At 44.7% G+C, this 22,373-nt stretch overlaps 1 protein-coding gene across 5 annotated transcripts in view; it reads right to left on the minus strand.

Annotated features, from left to right (window-relative positions):
- Positions 1–1,709: 1,709 nt before the first annotated feature.
- Positions 1,710–22,373, minus strand: part of GLRX3 (glutaredoxin 3) — a 31,535-nt gene continuing 10,871 nt past the window's right edge. For 2 of the 5 annotated variants that reach the window (XM_081572983.1, XM_081572981.1), the window contains exons 4-14: positions 20,868–21,013; positions 19,742–19,830; positions 19,504–19,578; positions 18,625–18,826; positions 13,639–13,811; positions 13,110–13,171; positions 11,007–11,064; positions 9,031–9,083; positions 6,766–6,805; positions 6,566–6,658; positions 1,710–1,967 (exon numbers count right to left, since the gene is read on the minus strand). In XM_081572983.1, the coding sequence (XP_081429109.1) occupies positions 1,917–1,967; positions 6,566–6,658; positions 6,766–6,805; positions 9,031–9,083; positions 11,007–11,064; positions 13,110–13,171; positions 13,639–13,811; positions 18,625–18,664 (570 nt within the window). In that variant the 5' untranslated portion in view covers positions 18,665–18,826; positions 19,504–19,578; positions 19,742–19,830; positions 20,868–21,013 and the 3' untranslated portion in view covers positions 1,710–1,916. The remainder of the gene's footprint in view (positions 1,968–6,565; positions 6,659–6,765; positions 6,806–9,030; positions 9,084–11,006; positions 11,065–13,109; positions 13,172–13,638; positions 13,812–18,624; positions 18,827–19,503; positions 19,579–19,741; positions 19,831–20,867; positions 21,014–22,373) is intronic. The other 3 variants (XM_081572979.1, XM_081572980.1, XM_081572978.1) reach the window with 2 other exon arrangements.

A 22,373-nucleotide genomic window follows, 5' to 3' on the forward strand; every position in this document is an offset into this window, starting at 1 on the left:
CAGAAACCTGCTCCACGGTCACTCCAGCATGCCTGGAGCCACCGGAGCCACCAACCAACAGGGCTCAAGAGGTCAACCTCATGTTCCGTTTCGGGGACAACTCCCCTAAAACGCTCCCAATTCAAACCGGATGCTCGACCGAGGACGATACTGCCAGAGTTCTTCATCGCACAAGTCCCCTTAAGGGAGTCTGTCCTAAAACGCATGCGGCATCTTACGTTATCACAGTAACACCTCTGAGCAGAAGGGTAGCTCCCTAATTGGAGGTCAGAGTTTTTGCTGAAAGTTACGCATTTTATTTGAATATGCAAGAGGAGAAAAAAAAAATATCTTTTCACATTGTTGTGACAGCAGATACTGTTGCTTGGGATAAGGCAAGGTTAAAATCTGATTTAGCAGAAAATACAACGGGGCTGACAGCATCCATGGAGAGTGCAGAAATCACGAAAGCAGTGTGGGGTTTAGATGGTTTGGGTTTGGGATAAAGGAAATCAGGGCCCCTCCATGAGTCACGCACATCCCTGGAGCCGACGGCTTAATAAAATTTCAGTCAAAATCCATTTCCATCTGCACTGTAGAGGTTTTTCTTATATAGTTATTTTCAAAGTGGAAGGACGCAGTTCATAGATGAATGCCCAAAAGAGCCCCATCTAATTATACATGGTGGCAAGAAAACACTAAACCATGAGGGGAGTGCTCCTCGTGGCGGGAAGCAAGGCCACGTGTCACACAGCAGGGCATGTCTCTCCTCTCTGCACGATGCCAACAGCAGGGAGATGGCCTGTCGCCTGAGAGACAGGAAATGCCAGCGTCCTGGTGGGCGAAGGCTTACCTGCGCTGGAACTACCTGCATTTCCTCCTGTCTCTGCTCTCCAAACTGCTGACTGCTGCACCCCTTTCCTTACAAACACCAAATTTCTGGAGCCTTAGCCACCCAGCTCAACAGGCAGGGAAAACTCCACAAGGATAACATGCGCCTCAAGTACTGACAGAGTCTAAGAACATGGCGATGGACTCAGCCTTCAGAATCAAAAATACTACCGAAGTATTCATGGACTTCTGGATGTTCTCAACTTATGTGAGGACTAAATCAATATTTTTAGTGCAAAGATTAGAGTAAGTTGTGATGCGTAACACAACCCAACACCGCCATCCTGCTCTCTGCCACGCTACCTATCCTGGGACAAGTTACGAAAGAAACCTGCTGACACCCTACTGAGAAGGCCCCCTCCTCGGGGAGGCTCCCAGGTCCTGCATCTGCAGACGCCGACATGGACACAGCCATTTCACCAGGGCCCAGCTCAGTGATGCTCAGAAAAAGGCTGGCAGCAGAATTTTCTGAGCTGTAGAAAGATCTTCGGCCAGTGAGGGGAGCCATTGGTTTGGTCTATGAGTGGCTCTAAATGCTGGTGTGGTTCAGATTCTCAAGTTCCCCACTCTCTGAAGTCTGTCTATTTCTTAACTGCAAGATGCCCACAGATGATGCAAAAGAGATGATAACTGGGGCCAGTGAGGGGAGCCATTGGTTTGGTCTATGAGTGGCTCTAAATGCTGGTGTGGTTCAGATTCTCAAGTTCCCCACTCTCTGAAGTCTGTCTATTTCTTAACTGCAAGATGCCCACAGATGATGCAAAAGAGATGATAACTGGGTTAGTTACAGTAACTACACGCCTAACATCACTATAAAGACACACTTTTTTACACAATTATTTTTAATTGAACTTGAAGATGTTTATTGCGTTCTATTTTTGGTGGAAAAAAGGTCACATACATTATTTAGCACAGCCTTGTGAAATACACAAAGCGCAAATGGGGATAAGCGTTTTCTCCTCCTAGTCCATTTCTGAGGACTAAATCATGAACTGCTCCGCTGGAGGAAGCTTCCTGCAGTGGGTGGGCACCAAGTCTAACGTTCATTAATTTTCTCCTTTCAGTATAGGCAGCAACTCCCCATTTTCTTTCAGTTCCTAAAAATAAAGAAGGAAACAGTATCATGCATATGTATATATAGAAAAGGAAAACATCTAAACAACGGCAGATTGCATCTGTATCTGAGAACTGAAAGAAACACCTTACTGGATGCAAACTCCAGTCCACCAGCACACTCAGACTAAGAGCGCTGCCATAAACACGGGCGCACTACCACATAACAAAGTTAGGGTTACAAGATGTTCGGAAACCCACAGATTTTTCAGCATTAGCAAACAGAGCAACTGGAGCAAAACAGTGAAGCTTTGTATTTAAACAACAGCAATTAACAGGGAAAATGAACTTTTAAGTGACTGAAGAAACATCGGGTCCACTCAGATACAATGCACACGACACCTGCTGCCCTACAGGTAGTAAAGAGGCTGCACAACCCAACCTGGGAAAGCCCGGCACTGGTATGTAACTATAAAGGCCGGAAACCATTAAAAAGCTGAAGTATTCAGAAAGGGTTTGTGCCTATCTTTCAGATCTAAAATTGGAACACAGCCATCAAGTTTAAAATGAGATGGTAGAGGATAAATAAGATTTTCTAGTTTAAGATAAACAATTTGACAAGACATTTCAGGTTATTCTTAAGCTTCATGAACATCAATCAATAAGACCACTAAAATCCACTGGCACTGCTCTCTGGATTAAACCCAGACAGGCAGGTCTTGGGATCTTGTACCCATTTAACAAGCAGACATCCAAAAGCCATGCACGACCTCTCAGAGCACAGGACTCGGAGGCAGCAGACCACACAGCCCGAGGGGCGGGCGGGCACCGGGAGCCAACGGCCCCCTGGCCAGGAGGGGGCGCAGCACTCCCCTCACGTCCCTCTGTCTCCTCACCTGCCGGGGGGTGTCAGGCAGTGACCTACGGGAGGCACCGCTCACCTAATTCCGCATCCCCACACTCTGCAGGGGTGTGCTATGCCCTCTTCAGAGCCAGTGTTAGCTCTCTGCGTATACACTGACCAGTCGGCGTTTTTCCCCAGGCATCAGCCTGGCGCTCACCAGGTAAACCACTCACTCATCACCCATTCAACCAAACCAGCACTCACGGCTCCTGCTGAGGAAGCCAGGGGTGAGCCGTCAGCAACGGAGCTAAGGCTTTAAGTGACATACAGATGAAGAGCTGCCCTCTGCCAGAACAGACCAACAAGGCAACATAACATTAAACCCATTATCTTCTCATAGAACACTGTTAACAATATCACAAATTTCCAGTCGTGTAAGTTCTTAGCAGGTGAACACAAAAAGTCATGTAACACACACTGTTACACACCTAAAAAGAAGCTGCCCGTGCAGCTCAGCTTCAGAGTGAAATGAGACATCCTGACTGCATCTCCCCCAGAGCTGCAGTGGCTGAGGGACAGGCTATAAACCTTCAGACAAGAACAGGCTCAGGAGCGTCTGGGCTCTGAATGCTGCCTGTGTCTCACACAAACACAAATAGATACAGAACAACAAATGCAGACCTAGTTTTGCTGCCTCAGGGCTCTTCACAGCTACTATGTTATACACTGTCTTCCCTCCAGGAATGCGAGTTTACTGGGGAAATGATTCACTGGCTTCCTCAAGAGGTGTGAGGTCAAACCTGGAACTCAGCAGGGGACAAAACCTGGGCAATGAACCCGCAGGACCGCAGCTCTGCGACTCGGAAAACCCACCAGCACCCAGCGCCGGTGGCCCCAGGGCTGCGCCAGAACTCTTCCATGGGATGACGGCGTAAAGTCAAAAACTGACAGAGGCAGCAGCAACCAGACAGCAGGTTATACGACAACCAGAGGCAGCAGCACTTCCTACGTGCTTTCCACTTAAAACATCAGGGACCTGACCTCAGATAAAATCCTCTGACTGGCCAGGCCGAGGGCCTGAGCCCTGGCAGCTCCACTCACCTGCCTTCCATGAAGGCTGGCACTCCTGCAGCTGAGCCCTCACTGCTGCCCAGGCCTCCCTGCGCCCACCACTGCCACCATCCCCCCTCACTGCGACGCCAGGGTGGGCCGGGCTCCAGGGAGGCTTCGAGGATGTTAAAGCTGCAGCTGCCCCCTGTTGTCTTGGGCTGCCCAGGAAAGCTCCAGAACACATGGATGCTACCAGGTGGCATGCCCTACGTTCTGGACTTGAAATCCTATAAGCAAAGTCATGTCTGTTTAAAATTTACTTAGAATTTACTTAAAGCCAGTATCTAACAGAAGCAGAAGGTATTAAGAACAGGTGGCAAGAATATACAAAAGAACTGTACAAAAAAGATCTTCATGACCCAGATAACCACGATGGTGTGATCACTCGCCTAGAGCCAGACATCCTAGAATGTCAAGTCAAATGGACCTTAGGAAGCATCACTACAAACAAAGCTAGTGGAGGTGACGGAATTCCAGTTAAGCTATTTCAAATCGTAAAAGATGATGCTGTGAAAGTGCTGCTCTCAATATGCCAGCAAATTTGGAAAATTCTGCAGTGGCCACAGGACTGGAAAAGGTCAGTTTTTATTCCAATCCCAAAGAAGGGCAATGCCAAAGAATGTTCAAAGTACTGCACAGTTACACTCATCTCACACACTAGCAAAGTAATGCTCAAAACGCTCCAAGCCAGGCTTCAACACTACGTGAACGGAGAACTTCCAGATGTTCAAGTTGGATTTAGAAAAGGCAGAGGAACCAGAGATCAAATTGCCAACATCCGTTGGGTCATAGAAAAAGCAAGAGAATTTCAGAAAAACATCTGCTTTATTGATTACGCCAAAGTCTTTGTGTAGATCACAACAAACTATGGAAAATTCTTCAAGAGATGGGAATACCAGACCACCTGACCTGCCTCCTGAGAAATCTGTATGCAGGTCAAGAAGCAATAGTTAGAACTGGACATGGAACAACAGACTGGTTCAAAATTGGGAAAGGAATACATCAAGGCTGCATGTTGTCACCCTGCTTATTTAATTTATATGCAGAGTACATCATGAGAAATGCCAGGCTGGATGAAGCAAAGCTGGGATCAAGATTGCAGGGAGAAATAACAATAACCTCAGATATGCAGATGACACCACCCATATGGCAGAAAGTGAAGAGGAACTAAAGAGCCTCTTGATGAAAGTGAAAGAGGAGAGTGAGAAAGCTGGCTTAAAACTCAACATTCAAAAAACTAAGAGGATGGCATCTGGTCCCATCACTTCATGGCAAATAGATGGGGAAACAATGGAAACAATGACAGACTTTCTTTTCTTGGGCTCCAAAATCACTGCACATGGTGGCTGCAGCCATGAAATTAAAAGATGCTTGCTCCTTGGAAGAAAAGCTATGACCAACCTAGATAGCTTATTAAAAAGCAGAGACATTACTTTGCCGACAAAGGTCCATCTACTCAAAGCTATGGTTTTTCCAGTAGTCACGTATGGATATGCGAGTTGGACTATAAAGATAGCTGAGTGCCGAAGAATTGATGCTTTTGAACTGTGTTGTTACAGAAGATCCTTTCGAGTCCCTTGGACTGCAAGGAGATCTAACCAGTCCATCCTAAAGGAGATCAGTCCTGAATATTCACTGGAAGGACTGATGCTGAAGCTGAAGCTCCAATACTTTGGCCACCTGATGCGATGAACTGACTCCTTGGAAAAGACCCTAATGCTGGGAAAGATTGAAGGCTGGAGGAGAAGTGGATGACAGAGGATAAGATGGTTGGATGGCATCACCGACTCGATGGACATGAGTTTGAGCAAGCTCTGGGAGTCGGTGATGGACAGGGAAGTCTAGTGTGCTGCAGTCCATGGGGTCGCAAAGAGTCGGACACAACTGGGCGACTGAACTGAAAGCCAGCCACACAAGGAAATTCATCATCACACATGTAGAAGAAACAGAGTCCCTGAAATACACTTACAACCTGACAGAGGTCTCCAGTTTCCTAGCATCTGAGAACCAGTGGGGGACCTGGAGATGACCTCATGCAGTCCCGAGGTCAGTGACCTCAGGCCTCAGTGGCACAGCTAGCAGGGCCAGGCCGGCACTCTTCTACTCCATCACCGAGCACATGTGAGTAAGGCAACCGAAATGACGCCAGAAAGTAGTATCATTATAATAACAGAAATGGAACAGGCAGGAAAACTTCAGAAGCAGATGCAAAACAAACACTTCTGGCTGAAAAAAATCTATGATTCACAGACAAGAGGGGCCTGAAGGATACAGAAAGCATATTTAAATATGGACTATGCAAGGAAATTCAAAGGTCAGACAGGGTGGAAAGAAGCTAAAAGGCGGAAGAACTTAATACGGTGTGAGCACACCAGGTTTGGAGCCTGGCCACACCCAGTGCTGCTCGGAGTGCCGAGTCTCCCTGGGGACCCTGGCTGGCAGCCCCTCGGGGCCGGAGCAAAGGACCTAGAGGGCAGGAGAGGCCGTACAGTGAGGGGCTGATTCTGACTGGCTCAGGTGAGAGGTAAAAGACAAGATATTCTTGTCGGAGAGATGGTAACTCGGGGCTGGAATGGTCAAACATGAGGCCAGAAAAGGACACCAAGGACACCAAGTCCCGTGAAGTGAGAGTTTTCAGACCCGCTCAGGCTTTCTTTCCTCCAGGCTCCCAGTGATTCCTGACCTCACCTTAACGATGTCCAGTCCTCCAACAAGCTCCCCCTTCACATACAGCTGAGGGTACGTGGGCCAATTGGAGTAAGCTTTCAATCCTTGCCGAACCTATGGAAACAACAGGCACCCTGAAATCATCCTATCAGATTAGAATTAAATACAATCCTAATGATTAAAACTAAGACAAAGGACAAAACCTAAAACACAGAACTTACTTCTTCATCCTCCAATATATCAAATGTCTCATATTCAACCCTACAAAAAGGAGAAAACATTTTAATAAGAAATACAGTTTTAGACAAAAATTATAAACTCTATTTGGTGTTTCAAAAACAGTCAAGAAAAGTAAAACTATTTTGTTGCTAACAAAATTTGGGGGAAAACAGAAGTTATTTTACTTCTTTACCTGTCTTGTACTTGACAGAATAAGTCATCTCAAGATATAAATTTTTCTGGATTTTCTCTGCTTCGGGAGCAGGAGGGAGCAGCCCTGTGGCGCCCAGGGATAGAGGCTGGGGGCTCACCAGCTGGGGGATACACCCCAACCAGCTCCCCCTCTGGAGATGAGCTTCCTACAGAGCAGGAACGTACTTCCGAACACACATGCTATTTCCACGACGCACACAACCAGCAAAAGGGCTGTGGCTTTATGCTAGGTAATGAACGCTACTAGTGTAAATGAGTGAAAATTCAACCACATCTACTCAGGAGGATTTCATTACAAGGTGGTCAAGGAATTAGTAAGCATGTATGACTGGATCCCTGCAGGAAGTCTGTGAGTATATGTGCAATTTCAAACCGTGGCCAAAGAAAATGCCACATATGAAAAAATGAATTTCGTTTTCCATAAAAACCAAAGCCATTTTCATAGGGAAATCCTGTTTACTTAATACACAAGTTCCAAAGAAAATGGTCCATAATGCAAGAGTCAAAAAAAGAACTTGACAGGATAAATCAACAACAAATATCAAGAAAGTAATGTTTGAAAGAAAAGCAAAAAGGATTAAAAAAAGAAAAAGAGAACCGCACGGTGTAAGTCCCCCTTTAAGGTGAGCTAAAGAGGCGGATCTCCTAACTGGCACAGTGTGATAAAAGCACAGAGTCCTGGAACTGTCCACTGATCAAGGGGTCTAAGAAGCGCTGGGCCTACATGTGCACAGGGACCCCGAGTCACAGCTGCCAGTACACCTCCTGAAGTCCCAGTAAAGGGTGCCTCTCAGGGCACACTGCGCACTCAGCCCCTCAGGGCAGACATCTCTTTCCTACGGAAGGAACAGACAAGAGCAAGAATGCAGGAAAGGAATAGAGTGCTAGAAGCGCCCCCCACATTCTAACACCTCCAGCAGGATCACAGTCCTCCAGGTTAACAGACCCCAGGAGGTGTTCAGCCAGCCTGGAGTCGGGAGGGTACTCTGACCCAAAGAAGCTCCCTGCTCTGGGGGAAAACTGGTGCTTCCAATCCAATCCAATCCGGCTTAGACAGACACGGGACAGAAAGTAAGCGATGGAGACTTTCCACCAAATACTTAGGCTGTAATGGGCCCAGAACTGTCCCATCCTGGCCTCAGAGCCCCAGGGGACTGGCTGGCGCTAAGGACAGGTGGCCTGAGGGTGACTCCCGGGAGATGTGGCAAAGGGCAGAAAGTGACCAGAGCCAAGCCAGCCTCTCCTGCAGCTCAGGGCGGGGTGAGGACGGGGCAGCTGGAGGCCAGAGGACAATAGCGACTAGACTCTCCCCTGTGAAGTGTCACAATCACTTGAACAGAATGACTGTTCTTTTATCCCAAAAGTTGCATTTGGGGCTGTGTTACTCCACCCAGCCCACAAATGCCCACACACTTCAAAGGTGACTTTCCCTGTCAGGTCATAGGGTTGGCGAGTCTATCTAAAGCTACTGTTAGAATCCTTACAATGCTGAAAAGAGGCAGTTGAGAAGTAATAAGGAAGAAAAATAAGCAAAAACATTGGACAACACAGAACATGTGCTAAGTATCTCTTAAATAAGTGGTGTGACCACAATTCCAGTTTTCCTACCTGGCAGCTTCATCACTGAGATCAAAAGCACGAGCACCACAATCTAACTTACCCACCTCTCGGATCCAGATAACGGATCTTCATGTGCTTCCTGTTTCACAAACTATTTGGAAACTAAAATTTTTTTTAAAGAAAATTAAAAACCTATAATACACTTTCCCTAAAATATCTTTACGCACGCTAAGAACTCAGTTGTTAACTTTCCTCTGTGAAAGTAGACAAATAGTTATTTCAATGGCTGCCAAAATACCTCCTTTATGTTACCAATAGGTTGACATTGGTCAAAAAAATTCTACTGTGGTCTAAGTTAAAGCATTCACAAAATGTTACAGCAAAAAGAAATAGATAAAAATACATGAACAGATATAACAACTAAGAAGCATCAGTGTCAGAACTAAAAAGTTAGAATTTCTTAAATATACCCTCTGAAAACAAGATTTACTTACCCAGTACTATTTAGTATTTCCAAAATCTGTCTGCTGAAGCCACACTTAGCTTCCTAAATTTAGGAAAAACACAAACTTTAGGATGCACCGCATGCCCACACAGCCCACCAGCACGGTCCTGTCTGAGGCTCTGTCGGGGGGACGGCACCTGCAGAAGATGGCCGGCTCCCAGGGCCTCCTCATGCCAGAGCCGACAGAAGGATGAGACCCGCCCCTTCAAGAAGGACCCATCCAGACGTCACCCCGGGCGCACGGCCCCAAGCCTGACTTGGGCTTGTCACCACTGGAGATGACTGTGTTCTGACACTGTGACCTTGTGATCAAAAAGCCCCCGAGTCAAACCCTGCCGCCTCTGCTCCACTTCACGCAGACCCACAGCCGCAATGCCTCCTTTCTGCAGTGGCTGGGATCATCCTTTTCTTATTCCCGCTTTTTAAATGTATGTTTACATTATGGAGGGACTTCCCTGGTGGCTCAGAGGTTAAAGCGTCTGCCTCCAATGCGGGAGACCTGGGTTCGATCCCTGGGTCGGGAAGATCCCCTGGAGAAGGAAATGGCAAACCACTCCAGTATTCTTGCCTGAAGAATCCCATGGACGGAGGAGCCTGGCAGGCTACAGTCCACGGGGTCGCAAAGAGTCGGACACGACTGAGCGACTTTCCTTCCTTCCTTCCTTCCTTACATTATGGAGTACTAAACTTTTCTGAAGTTATAGAAAAGTCTAACAGTTTTTTTCATGCCAGAGGATCCCAAATCCCAGTCCTATAGAAAAGACTTGGCACCATGAAAACATCTTACAGCACTCACAATTCCATTCCCAGAATTCATGATTACTTCCTGCGCTTCCAGGAACAAAATATAAAAATCTGCTTTAAGTAACCGCCAAGAACAAGAAAAAAAAAGGTGATTGGGAATTATTAACTTCCTTTACTTTGTTTTAATAAATACAGTGAAGCAGTCAAGGACTCTAGGTCCCAATCTAGTGGCTGACACGCCCCCCAGACAGGTGAGGCAGATGGAACGGCAGCGCTGCCCTCTGCCCAGCCCTGCCCACCCCAGCACTTGGTTGCTGCTGCTGCTGCTAAGTCGCTTCAGTCGTGTCCGACTCTGTGCGACCCCACAGATGGCAGCCCATCAGGCTCCGCCGCCCCTGGGATTCTCCAGGCAAGAATACTGGAGTGGGTTGCCATTTCCTTCTCCAGTGCACGAAAGGGAAAAGTGAAAGTGAAGTCGCTCAGTCGTGTCGACTCTTAGCGACCCCATGGACTGTAGCCCACCAGGCTCCTCCGTCCTGGGATTTTCCAGGCAAGAGCACTGGAGTGGGTGCCATCGCCTTCTCCACAGCACTTGGTTAGAACAAAGGAAAGTAACAGAGGCTGGCTTCTAGAGACCACCAATCTACTTCAAATACACAGGATAGATGGTTTTGATCAACCTATCAGTGGGGGTGAGCTATCAAACTTGATACTCAGCATGATGCACACTCAACACAACTCTCATCCGTCAGAGCGACAAGAGCCACCCAATTACAAACAGAAACTGTCAGACCGCTCCACTCATTCATCACCCAGGCTCTGAGCCCCCTAGGCACAGCCCTGTTTGTTTCCCCATCGCCAGCGCTTTAGACCATGGTCCAGGGCTGCAAACCAAGAACTGTGAGGTTCCCAGCCCCGAAGTGCACGCTCTGGGAGGAGACAGCAGCTAAGGGAACCCGTCCAGTGCTAGCAGTGCTGACCACATCCGCTGACAGTTTAGCAGCAGAAGGAAATGCACCCCGCTGAGATGCTGATGATAAAGTTAAGGAAAATGTAGATTACTTTGTTTGATCTCCATAAGCACCAATTAAGGCCTGGATAACTTCCTGCTACCACCACAGCTTCATTAGCTAAAGCTAGGAAAAAAGATTTAAGTGTCCCCTTGTTGCAGATGTTAACATCAAAAGAAATTACAAATAAAACCATTTTTGAGTTCTTTACCTGTTTGTTTCCTTTCATAAAGAGCATCACAGAAGCTTTATTTGTCAGTACTTTGAGCCTGAAGAGAGAAAATTGATATGAAAGGGCTCAGCTCAATTATTAAACACCACTTTTGCTCCGCTTCACGGGTACCGTGCACATTTGAGGGACGGCAGGATGAGAGTTCACAGCACTGAGTGCAGCACACAAGCAAATGCACTGACATTCCCTTTATTTCCCTGTCTCCCTAAGCCGCTGTAAAACACAATATGGCTTTTTAAGGCAACAAATGTGCCTTCAAATTGCAAATTTAAGCCCATCAACTCACAGAACTAAAAAACTAATAATAACCAACTCAGTAAGGAATCGCCGATAGGGGCACAGACTGAGCCCGCTCGGGGTTCCCAGGGCAAGACGCGGGTCCTTTCCCGGCACGGGGCCGGCACAGCCTGGCACTCGTCACGCTCCCGCCTGGGGGGAGACGCGCTCAGCATCAGCAGCTGAAGTCTAATGCTCCCATCTCCACTTTACACCATCTTTCAAACCTCCTGATCTACCTTGCTGTCCAGAACACTGACCATCTGCACACACCCTGGAGTCCACAACGCATCTCAGGACCCACCCACATCAGGACCTGGGGCCCCGCGGCAGACACGGCACCGCGTTCTCCTCCTTCCATGTGCTCTGCAACACTCGTGGCTCCAAATCTCCTCAGAGGAAAATGGCCTCATAAATGAAGCACACAAATCATGAAGAAGCTGCGTCACACACCCTTTCACACGGCGCAAGCAGCCGATTTTCAGGAAGCCCCCTATCACTCACCTGGAGACCCAACTACGGGGATCCAAGGAACCGAAACAGGTCCCTCTGTCCCACCAGAGACGTGGCTGAGGCCAGAACTCAGGCTCCGACACTGTGCTTTCCAGCAGCCCTTTAAATTATGACTCAAAATGTACTGACTATGACTCTCTGTATGATTCTAGACAGTCATCTTCTGGTGCCTGAACACAGCACATTAGGAAAGAGCGGTCTACTCAAAACAGGGACACAAACAACAGCAAAGGGGCACTCAACACAGAGGACAATAAACTCAGAAGACACAAGTGTGTCTGCAGAGAGTCTTCTGAGGCCATGCCCCGCGTTGAGCCACCCAGGCTCTAGAGCAAACGCTAACCAAGGACACGAGAGTGCCACAGGGGCTGGAGCCGCACCTTCCTGTCAAGAAGGCACAGAGGGCGCTCGCCGTCTGAGAGCGCGTGGCACTTCCAGGTCAGCTTGACATACGTGCTAACTATGAGGAGCACGGTACTAACCAAAGCAGGTTGAGTGAGCACTTGCAGGAAATCTCAAAATGCTAAATGAGGAGACAATTACGAGAGAAAGTTTTACCTTATAAACTCAAGCCCCAACTATGAATGGCTGACATGATGCTGTACTTCAAAATAAACTGCTTTTTAATCCTCCACATTAATATTTATTATAACTATTTATTACAATTAATATTTATTAAAATTAAAATCCACAGACCCAAGTCCAAACTTTCTATAAGATAGAATCTCTAAAAGCAGATTGAGATCCTTCAGAATAAGACAAAGCAATTTTACAGCTCCAAACAAAACCTCCTTGAATTTTAAGTTACCACAGTCCTAACAACAGCAATGAGAAATCCCAGCGAGTCTCCACACGACCTCCATGCACAGCCCCTGCCTTCATTCAACACGTCTCACAGAGCCCTACCAAGATGGAGACAGCCGCCGGCCCGGGGCGCCGCGCAGGAAACACGAGTAAGCAGCTTCAAGCTGTGAGCAGAACCTTCACTAAACCCTAACACCAAGACTGGAGCCCGGCTCCAAAACGCAGAGAACTGCAATTTGGTCATTTCATGGTGACAGGGACATTTCTACAAAAACTAAGAATATCCTCCACATAATCATTAAATTGGTGCAAAACTTTCTCCCAGTCCAAATGAGACCTTTCCAAGCTTGCATGGTTGAGTTTGCAACAATTATGACTTTGGCATACAATAGCAAACCTCTGATTTCTATACAGAAAGAGTAATACAAAAACTGAAAACTCAAAAATATTTTTAAAATAATAGCAGACTGAAACTTTTAACACACTTACCTTTCCTCTAATTTGGGGGCTTTGGGGCAAATCGTATCTAGTTCTTTAGATGCTTCTAGCTCCTAAAATAGACACATATGTTTATTTATACATTTATTATAACAAATCTCCTCAGTCATACCATAAATTAGTGAATCACCTCTTAATGAATTTATCAGTGAATTCACAGGAATGAACCAGATATACTGTATTTATTCCAGATTCATAAATGTAGATTCTACAAAAATGTACACTTTTAATTTAATACAGCACTTATAAAAGTATGCTTAAATACGAAAATACCAAACTGGTGGTTTACTGGTAAAGAACCCGCCTGACATCGCAAGAGACACAAGTTCAATCCCTGAGCTGCTAAGATCCTCTGGAGGAAGAAATGGCAACCCACTCCAGTATTCTCGTCTAGGAAATCCCTTGGACAGAGGAGCCTGGTGAGCCGCAGTCCATGGGGTCACAAAAGAGTCAGATACAACTTAGCGACTAAACAACAATAAACATGAAAATTCTTTACAATGGTCTTCTCAATTCTAACCTTAATTATATCAAGTCCTCCTATGAGCTCTCCAGAAACATACAGCTGGGGATAGGTGGGCCAATTGGAATAGGTTTTGAGGCCCTGACGAACTTCTTCATCTGAGAAGATGTCGAAACTGCTAAACTGAATATTATGTTTGTTAAGAATTTCCACCATCTGCTTGCTGAAACCTGCACACAGAAAAAGAAAATACAGAATTTTACTTCTCTCATGTACACACAGTTTTATGTTAATTCAGAGTGTATATCACCTACTGAACACAGACATCTGCCTCTATTTTACCAATAATTTAATTAGCATGGCTGACTAGTGTGTAAGGAGGAAACCAATTCCAAGAACCCCTTCTCTGACCTTGAACCACACTACATGTTCAGGTATGGCTTAACTTTTTAATGCACTTTTGAGTTTTTTTTAAAACGTGTGTTTATCTATCCAAGTTCCTCTTCAACATTAGGTACATTTTCTTGTAGGGGAAACAGTGCCGGCCAAATAGCACAGGCCTCAAGCCCAGGCACCCAGCTCCGTTCACCAAGCAGAGGCCCAGCGCAGGCCCGGAGGCCACCTTCCCCTCTGTGCACTTTGCTGTCAATCGGGAGACTGACCTGGACACCCAGACAGTGCCCCCCGCCCCAGGCTCTGCTGTTCTGTAAATCTGTGAGAATCAGCACCAGGTGAAGAGAAAACTCTGCAACTGCTCTTTCCCACCCCTCCTGGACCATACTTGGAAACCCATTCTGTCTGGTTTCTGCTGTCCTTTTACTACTTCCTGTGCATCCGTTTCAATAGTTCTCAATTTTCATCATCCCTAAATAGAATAAATTAAAAATCAAGAAAGCAATATGTTCTCTTTTAGTCTAAAATGACAGAGCACATTGAATTTTAAAGCTATCTCCTCTGCTGTTGTATATGAACTGTCAATAGACTGACAGTATCCTTTCTCATCCAGCGTAGTTACTTGACAGTTTCTTTTCTAAAACTATTTATATTCCCCAAAGCATGTAATGCGATTTCTGTTTTTTAACCACACTGCGGTGACAATCTTACGTTCCATGACTTGATTACACTTTTGTGACACATTTTTGTTCTGTACTTTTTTGACATCATTTTCTTATTACGACATTAGTACTGAAGAGTAAGAGTGTGCATATCAGTCTTTTATAAACCTATTTAGTCTTGTCTGAAAAGAGGGTATTTTTCTTCCTGTAAGCCGATTCTTCCCGATTGTTTTCAGCACTCTGTACTCCACTCGTTCATTCCATCATTCCTCTTTCCAAACACAGTCGTAATCCATCGGAAAATAACCTACTCTTCAGATTCAAAATTCCTAGAAGGTAACAGCATCTGCAATTATTTTTAAATAAAATCAAATCATGAATAGGCTTTACCTGATGTCATGTAAAAGCACTTTTACTATTAAAATGTGGATCTATTACTGAGCTCCAGACATTTTTAGATCTGCCATTCACTGAGATGAAGCACCAGTGTTTATTTTTGTATAGCATGTAAGTTGCTTTTCCTACAACTGAAGTGTTAAGTTCATGTACAGCCTGAAGTAAAACACTGATTCTGAAATTTTTTCATTCATCTGGGAGTTCATTAGTAAACAGCTAACGGCTGATTGCTGATGGTTATTCTGTTGCCAATATATTAACTCATTTCTACTGTAACTGACTGAGAAAAAGCTTTATTTTTGCTTTAGGCAATTACATGCAGACTAGAGAGATTGATTGGTAGTGTTTCATTTTTAAGGGTTAAAGTGGTAGACTGGAAATGTTATGCTTAAGGATAAAATAGAAGGCTTTATTTTAGTAACAAAATATTTACACATTTTTTTGAAGAAAAATGCATGAATGCAGTAAAAATATTTAGAAGTAGGAAAACCATGTTTAACTGTTACAGAACCACCGTTTTTCTCCACAATCATTTCCACTCATGACAGATGACATGAATAAGGAGCCTAACTGCCACATTTCATCACTATCTAACAATAAAACCCTAAAGAATGTTTCAGAATCTGTAATGTGTCTATGTCCGATTTAGAAAGTAAAACCCAATTAGATGACTCTCACTGTAGGAGAAATTTCTGCACTGTGGTTCAAATACCTTTTGTTTTACTAAAAGCGCTGTTAAGACAGAGACAAGAACTCCCAGACAACTTAATTACCCTGCAAGAGCAAGGGTTCTTCATTCTGTTTTAAAAGATGTGCATCTCAGTGCTCCTTGAAAATCATCCCAAAGCACGACAGCCTTCTTTCCTGTCCTCCCGGGCAGCACAGAGAAAGGACAGTCTAATCCTCTGACAGCTGAGACCCTATCAGCATGCCAGGCTCCTTAGACACTAACCATACTATAGGCAGAGCCCAAAAGTTAAGGTTGAGAAGACAGAGATGTGCAATGTGCAGGGGCTGGGCTGAGTCCAACGAGATCCCAGGGCAGGCCCTGAAACGGTTTTCAAGGTTTCCTTGATAGAAAGTTTAAGCGTTATTCATTCATGTTTTTCTGTTTTACTGAAAGCAAGGTGCGGACCCGCTAATCAAAATCAAGTGTAGCTCTACTCCCAAAGGGAGTCCAAAGGGAGTAACACGTGTTAATGACAGCAGTGCTTTCAAAGTGAATTCTGTGCAAACTATGGAAATACCAGCCTGAGTTCATGAGAGCTGACGGCCATCCTTTTATAAAGAAAAGTTTGCCTACGCCTCATCTCTAATGTACCATCAGAAAAGCAAAAGCAATTTTCCACTAAACAAACTCAGAAAGGAGGAGGGTAAAAGTTGTGTACGTTCCTATAAGAGAACAGTTTCAAGATGAAGACAGTGTGTGGAGCCACGCACACAGACAAACAGTGGGAGCAGCATCAGTGAGGGAAGCAGCAGGGCACAGTCGCAGCAACAGACTCCCGATTAAGCCTCAACGAGGCGCTTCTGTACAGAACACCAATACTCCAGAATAATCTATTTACTGCATGTGACAGACATTCTGTCACGGAAGCCAAAATACTGGGAAACAGAAAAGCCTACTAAAATGTAGTTATAAAAATTCTACATGGCATATATATAAAAACAATAAGGAATGAAACTGTGTTTATCATATGTATCTAAAAACCTTTTTTATATCTCCCAAGGATTATCTAAATGTGGATAATATAGTGTTTTGCCTATTGCTCAGAAATGTTTCAAAGCTTCTTTTTCATTCTAACTCATTGTTTGTACAGCCTTTTAAATGCCACTCAGGCAGTTAATATAAAAATGGCTAGAAATACCTCATAGATTCAGCCTAATAAACAGTAAGCAGAAACATGATTATTTCTAAGTCTAACTCTGTTTTATTTGAATAATCATTCAGCATCTGGATGGCTCTCCAAGGCTGACTCCGACCTTCTGACACTACCAAGGAAGAACTGAAGGCACAAGGAAGGCGACCGACTTGAAGCTCGAGGCATCAGGGCAGGCGCAGTCGGCAAGCGGCCCGCCTGCCAGCATCTGGTCTGCAAGGCATTCCAGGACATCCCCGTCCCCTCTGCCGCTTCAACTACCTTCCCCAGCTGCAGTTTCACCGCCTGCCAGTTTTACCTGCTTCATTCAGAAGAGATTAAGAGAATATCACTGCTCTATTCCAAAGAAGAGAACATGCTACTGGTTTTACTGTGGGTCTACTGTGTACAACCTGTCACACAGGCTCCTCCGCGCCATGGAGCCAGTTCTGCAGCGGTTCAGGCCTGATGAAGGCACTGACTGCGACCCATGGGACTGCTGTTGTGAGCTCAGCACAGAGAGTGCCAGAAACGGTGCTCCTGCCTGATGGGGGAAGGCGAGCCAGTCGCAGCATCCATTAAAAACAAACAACCAAAACACAGAGCCTGTCTCTGGCTCTCTCTGGCTCACTCTCATAGAGACTAAGTCAGCCTTTCAGCACATAAACAGTAGGCATCTGACATGTAAATGCTGGCAAGGAAAATTTTCAAGCAGAACTGAGAAAGAAAGGAACCATTTCTTTATCTAAGACAGAATTCACCATGAAACTTTATGTTTAAAACTAGACTTTTTCATAATTTACTATGTAATTTGCTAACTATATAGGGAAGAATCTACAACTAACTTTATACTGGAAGTTTTGCTGTATTTATAAAGTCACACTGGACATGCAGTAATGACATCATAGCACATTTAATTTCCCTGCCACCTATCTTTAACAAATCCCTCCTGTGCAGTTGAAACCAACATTCTTAGATTCTCAACAGCATCATCGAAAGGCATTAAATGCTCAATTATGCAGCATAATAATGTTGCGCGAGGCACAGTAAAAAGAAAACAACATAAATTCAATACCAGAGGGGTCAAATAGCTCTGAAACTTAAGGACAAAACTCCATGCATATCTGAGGGAAGACAGTAAGAGTAACTATAAGCCACAGAATTAGGAATCTTTACATCCCGAAAAGCAATGAAGTGGAAATGACAGCCATGAGTGAATACTAGTGTCATCAGACGCTGAGAGACAATAGGAAAGGCAAAAGCATACAGGGTGGACACTGGAACACTACCGTAATTCTTTGCATTTCTGAACTGCTGAATCTGAACCATACGAATAAAAGGAGGCTGCCAAGAAAGAGAAGGTAAGTGTTAAGAGCAAGATAACTGAACAGACCAAAAGCCTATTAATGGAGACAGCAATATGGTGGCCAGGACTCAATCCCAACTCTGCTACTCAGTCACCGAGCAAATTGCTTCACTGGGAATTATGCAGACAACAAAGGTTTTGAATTAGATGATTTCCAAGATGCCCTTTGGTTCCAACATTCTCCAAGTCTAAACCACAAACAAGTTCTCATCACCTAACTACAAAGTCCACTGGAAATTACAACCTCTATGCTCTTCTAACAGTGTCTGAACACAAGCATCGATGTAAGATGTCCAGCACGGTCTGCACGGAGCACGTGGTCTCAAGCCCAACCCCCATGAGGCTGTGGCTCAGAGCAGCCCCTTACCGCAGCGCGGCTCCTGAGGAGTTCCCTTCATGAACAGCATGCAGGGGGCGGCGTGAGTTAACTTCTTCAGGCGCAGGCTGAGGTCTTCCTTCGGGTGCTCAGTACCACTGGGTGAGAAAGAGCCGCTAGACGCATGTCGCTGAACTTTTTTGGTCAACTCTGGGGCATGGGCACCATCTAATCGGTCGATTTTCTGAGAATTCTAAAGTTAAAGAAGTCATTTAGAGTATGTGTCCATTCCATCATCATCTATTTTAGGCTCGAAAATTATAACAAGCACAAGTCCATAGCTCTAGCCAGTATTTAAAGAGGTCAACACTACCACTGTAGAAATTTTGTAAAACTCAGATTACAAACTGCCTGCTATGCATGTCAATTTTAGAAATAAATAATTGGTTTCTTTTTTCCTTTTTGGAAACACTGGGAAAGCAGCACTATTCCTCAAACCAGATCAGAAAGGATCTCCCCACCCCTGCTGTGGTCAAACCATTATAAAGTATAAATGAGGTACTTGGGGAACTACGGTGACACCCAGGAGCGCCCCGAAACACAGATTTGCACCCACTTCCTCAGAGAGTCATTAATCAAACCAGAAGAAGCAAGATGTTTCATCATGTCCAGGCACATGCCCCAACCAACTTCTGACCCAACTCAGGGAACATTTTGGGTTTACAGCCATGCATTCTGGTGGCTGGACCTCCACAGTCCATGTCACTTTTCCAGGACCCCCAGGGCAAGCAAGCAATGAGACTACAAGACAGGTCAAGGCGAGGAGGAAGCAAACAGCTAGTGCTCGGCCATCAGGGGAAGGGGAAGGAACTGGCAAGGACAGCCCCACGGCACTCGGCGCATAATCTCTCCCACCACCTTCACCCTTACCTTGAAGAACAGGAAGGTGGGAACCGAACTAATTTCATATTTTTCAGATACTTCAGGAACAGCTTCTGCTTCCAACTTTAAAATAAAGGAATTTAAGCGTGATTATAAAAAGGTCTTTTCTTTTTAACTACTTCAACATGTACATCAGTTTCACATGCATTATCCCTTCAGGTAGTTGACGTTTTTAAAGAGTACAGTACAAAAGTTTATGACACATTTACATTTAAATGAGACTCACTGGGCTGGCATGTCATCCACTGAGTCTGCGGTGTCAAAACAGGTTCAGAGGTTTTTATTTTGTTGCACATTTCAAAAGATGCCTGGAGGCTGTGAATAAAATTTTTGGTGCACTAGTGACCTAGTAAATTTTCAATCATATGCAGCTACTACTATATTGAAATCCATAAATCACTGACCCCAGTTATGTCATGATTACAGTGCTTATTTTCTGCCCACAGCAATTCTTGCTGTTTGCTCTATTGACTAATTTCAAGAGGCAGTACATCATGACTGACAGTTGCAGCCTTCTGCAAATTATGAAGCAAAAAGGAGTATTTCTTCAATAAACTATTGATGTCTGATAAATTTTACTTTTAACTCCTGCAAGGCTGCACCCTAAGCAGATAGATATCTTGCTAGGTTACTTGCTTCTGGGCCTGTTCACACATTTAAATGCATTTTAAATAAGATGATCACATTCTATTTGAAAATTTCCTTGAAGCCCTTCAACAAGATCTGATAGGTATCTGACACATAAATTTAAACGTATTTAGTAACATGCTCTCTAAATAATGAGAGAACAATTACTGTAAGCTTTTTATGTGGACTTTATATACATTGAGAAAAACCAAGACATATTGTGTTTTTCCCTCACAGGACTATCAATGTAATATAAACTTTTAAAACCAATAAAAATCTGTATCCACATTATGCCTATAGGAAACAAAATTTATTGAAAAATTATGTTATTAAACAGTTTTTAAAATATATACACTGTGTTTTTCCAAGAGTAAAAGATTTCCACTGGGCTTAAAATACTATCTTTATCCAGAGCTTTAACCAATCCGGTGTTTCTAGCCATAAAAATGACCATGACAGGGGGAGGCTATCCTATGTCTGTGGCTTGTATCTTCCATCTCATATATTCCTGGGTGCTCTTTTACTGCCTTAATTCTATTTTCTTTAGAACACCCTTTTGAAACAATATTTTAAATTATTTCCATTTTTAATGTGAGAAACCACATATATTTTAAAATCAATGTCAACTGTCCAATAAAACTGAAAAAAAGAACAAAGAGAAGGTTAAGCATTCGGAGACAGCTATTCAGAAGACACTCTTTCTAGAGTCTAAGGAACTTCTGTACCATATTCTTTCAGACAATTCCACACTAGACCACAGAAGAGCAGAAAGGTGGTGACCGAGGCAGCACTAACATCTGGTGAGTGCCCCCCACACTCTGGGCACTGGGCCAGGCTCAGTGAAGATCCCCATCGCTCGCACTCCGGGATTCTAACAGAAAAGTAATACGAATCAAAAAACAGGTGCTACTAAGTAGAAGCAAGGTAATAGTCTTAAACAGAACAAAACAAGTCACATCCTGACTCCTAAAATCAAATTTCTATGTGCTTTTAAAAGCTGATCTCTTCTCCTATTTCTGCTGGTTTACAGTAGGCCCCTTACTGACAACTCTTCTGGGAAGCAAATGATGCTCTCAAAATTCCTGCTGAAGCCAGGAGGATCACTACACGTGCCTCCCCTCAAATGAGCTCCCAGAAGACGGAGCTTAACAAGACAAAGGCAACAGTGACAGGCAAATCCTCCTGAGTCCAGACCAGGAGGGCCATTAAAGGCAAAGCCGCTGCCCAGAATAGTAAGGGCAGCTGAAGTCCGAAAACCTTCACAGCACTAAAACTCCTTGGAAATATTTCTGTTGGATGTAAAGCAACATAACAGTTATAACAATGAAAGTAGAAGATAAATGCATAAATATTCAAAACCTTTAATTTCAATTTTCTTCTGCATTCTGAAGAGACCAAAGATGGCCGATAAGAGCTACGTTCCTTGGAGGCCTGCTCTGTGCTATACACCAGACTTGTCACAACCTGGAGGTAGGGGCCACGTTATCATCTCAGCTCCACAGGGGCCCAGAGAGAGGTCACTGCAGACACAGTTAATTAGCAGCAGAGCTGATAAACAAACCCATGTCTGTTTGACGACAAACCCTGTGCTTTTCTTATTATGCTACAGTTACCTTTTCTACCACAACAAATAAGAAACAGCAAATTTAAAAGACAGGATTATATATGACTTCAGGACCAAAAAGACACGGACACTTCCAGGATGATTCCCAGCCAGAGTGCCTTGGGGGAACCACGTGCTTCCTACACTGTGAATCTCAAACTTGGACCCTTCCCACCTAGGCTGCTGCGTGTCTGTGGAGAGGGAAGGAGGGCAGGGGAGCCCTATTACAGCAGGATGAATCCAGAGGAAAGGAATCTCCATCATCTCCTTCGATATATCAGGGGTCCCCAAAGACCACCGTGAAGGTAATGGCTAAGAGCTATGGTGTATTCTAAGCCAGACAACATTCTGAGTGCGTTCACATACTGAGTTCATTTAATCTTCACAGTGAGTGAGTGAGCGTTAGTCGCTCAGTCGTGTCTAACTCTTTGCAACCCCATGGAGTGTAGCCCGCCAGCCTCCTCTGTCCATGGAATTCTCCAGGCAAGAATACTAGAGTGGGTAGCCAATCTCTTCTCCAGGGAAAGCTTCCCCACCCAAGGATCAAACCCAGGTCTTCTGCACTGCAGGCAGATTCTTTACCACCTGAGCCCCAGCAGGGATCCTCACAGCGGGTACTGTCATCACA

Source organism: Giraffa tippelskirchi, chromosome 2 (assembly GCF_054371585.1).
Source record: "Giraffa tippelskirchi isolate mGirTip1 chromosome 2, T2T-mGirTip1v1.2.pri, whole genome shotgun sequence".
NCBI lineage: Eukaryota > Metazoa > Chordata > Mammalia > Artiodactyla > Giraffidae > Giraffa > Giraffa tippelskirchi.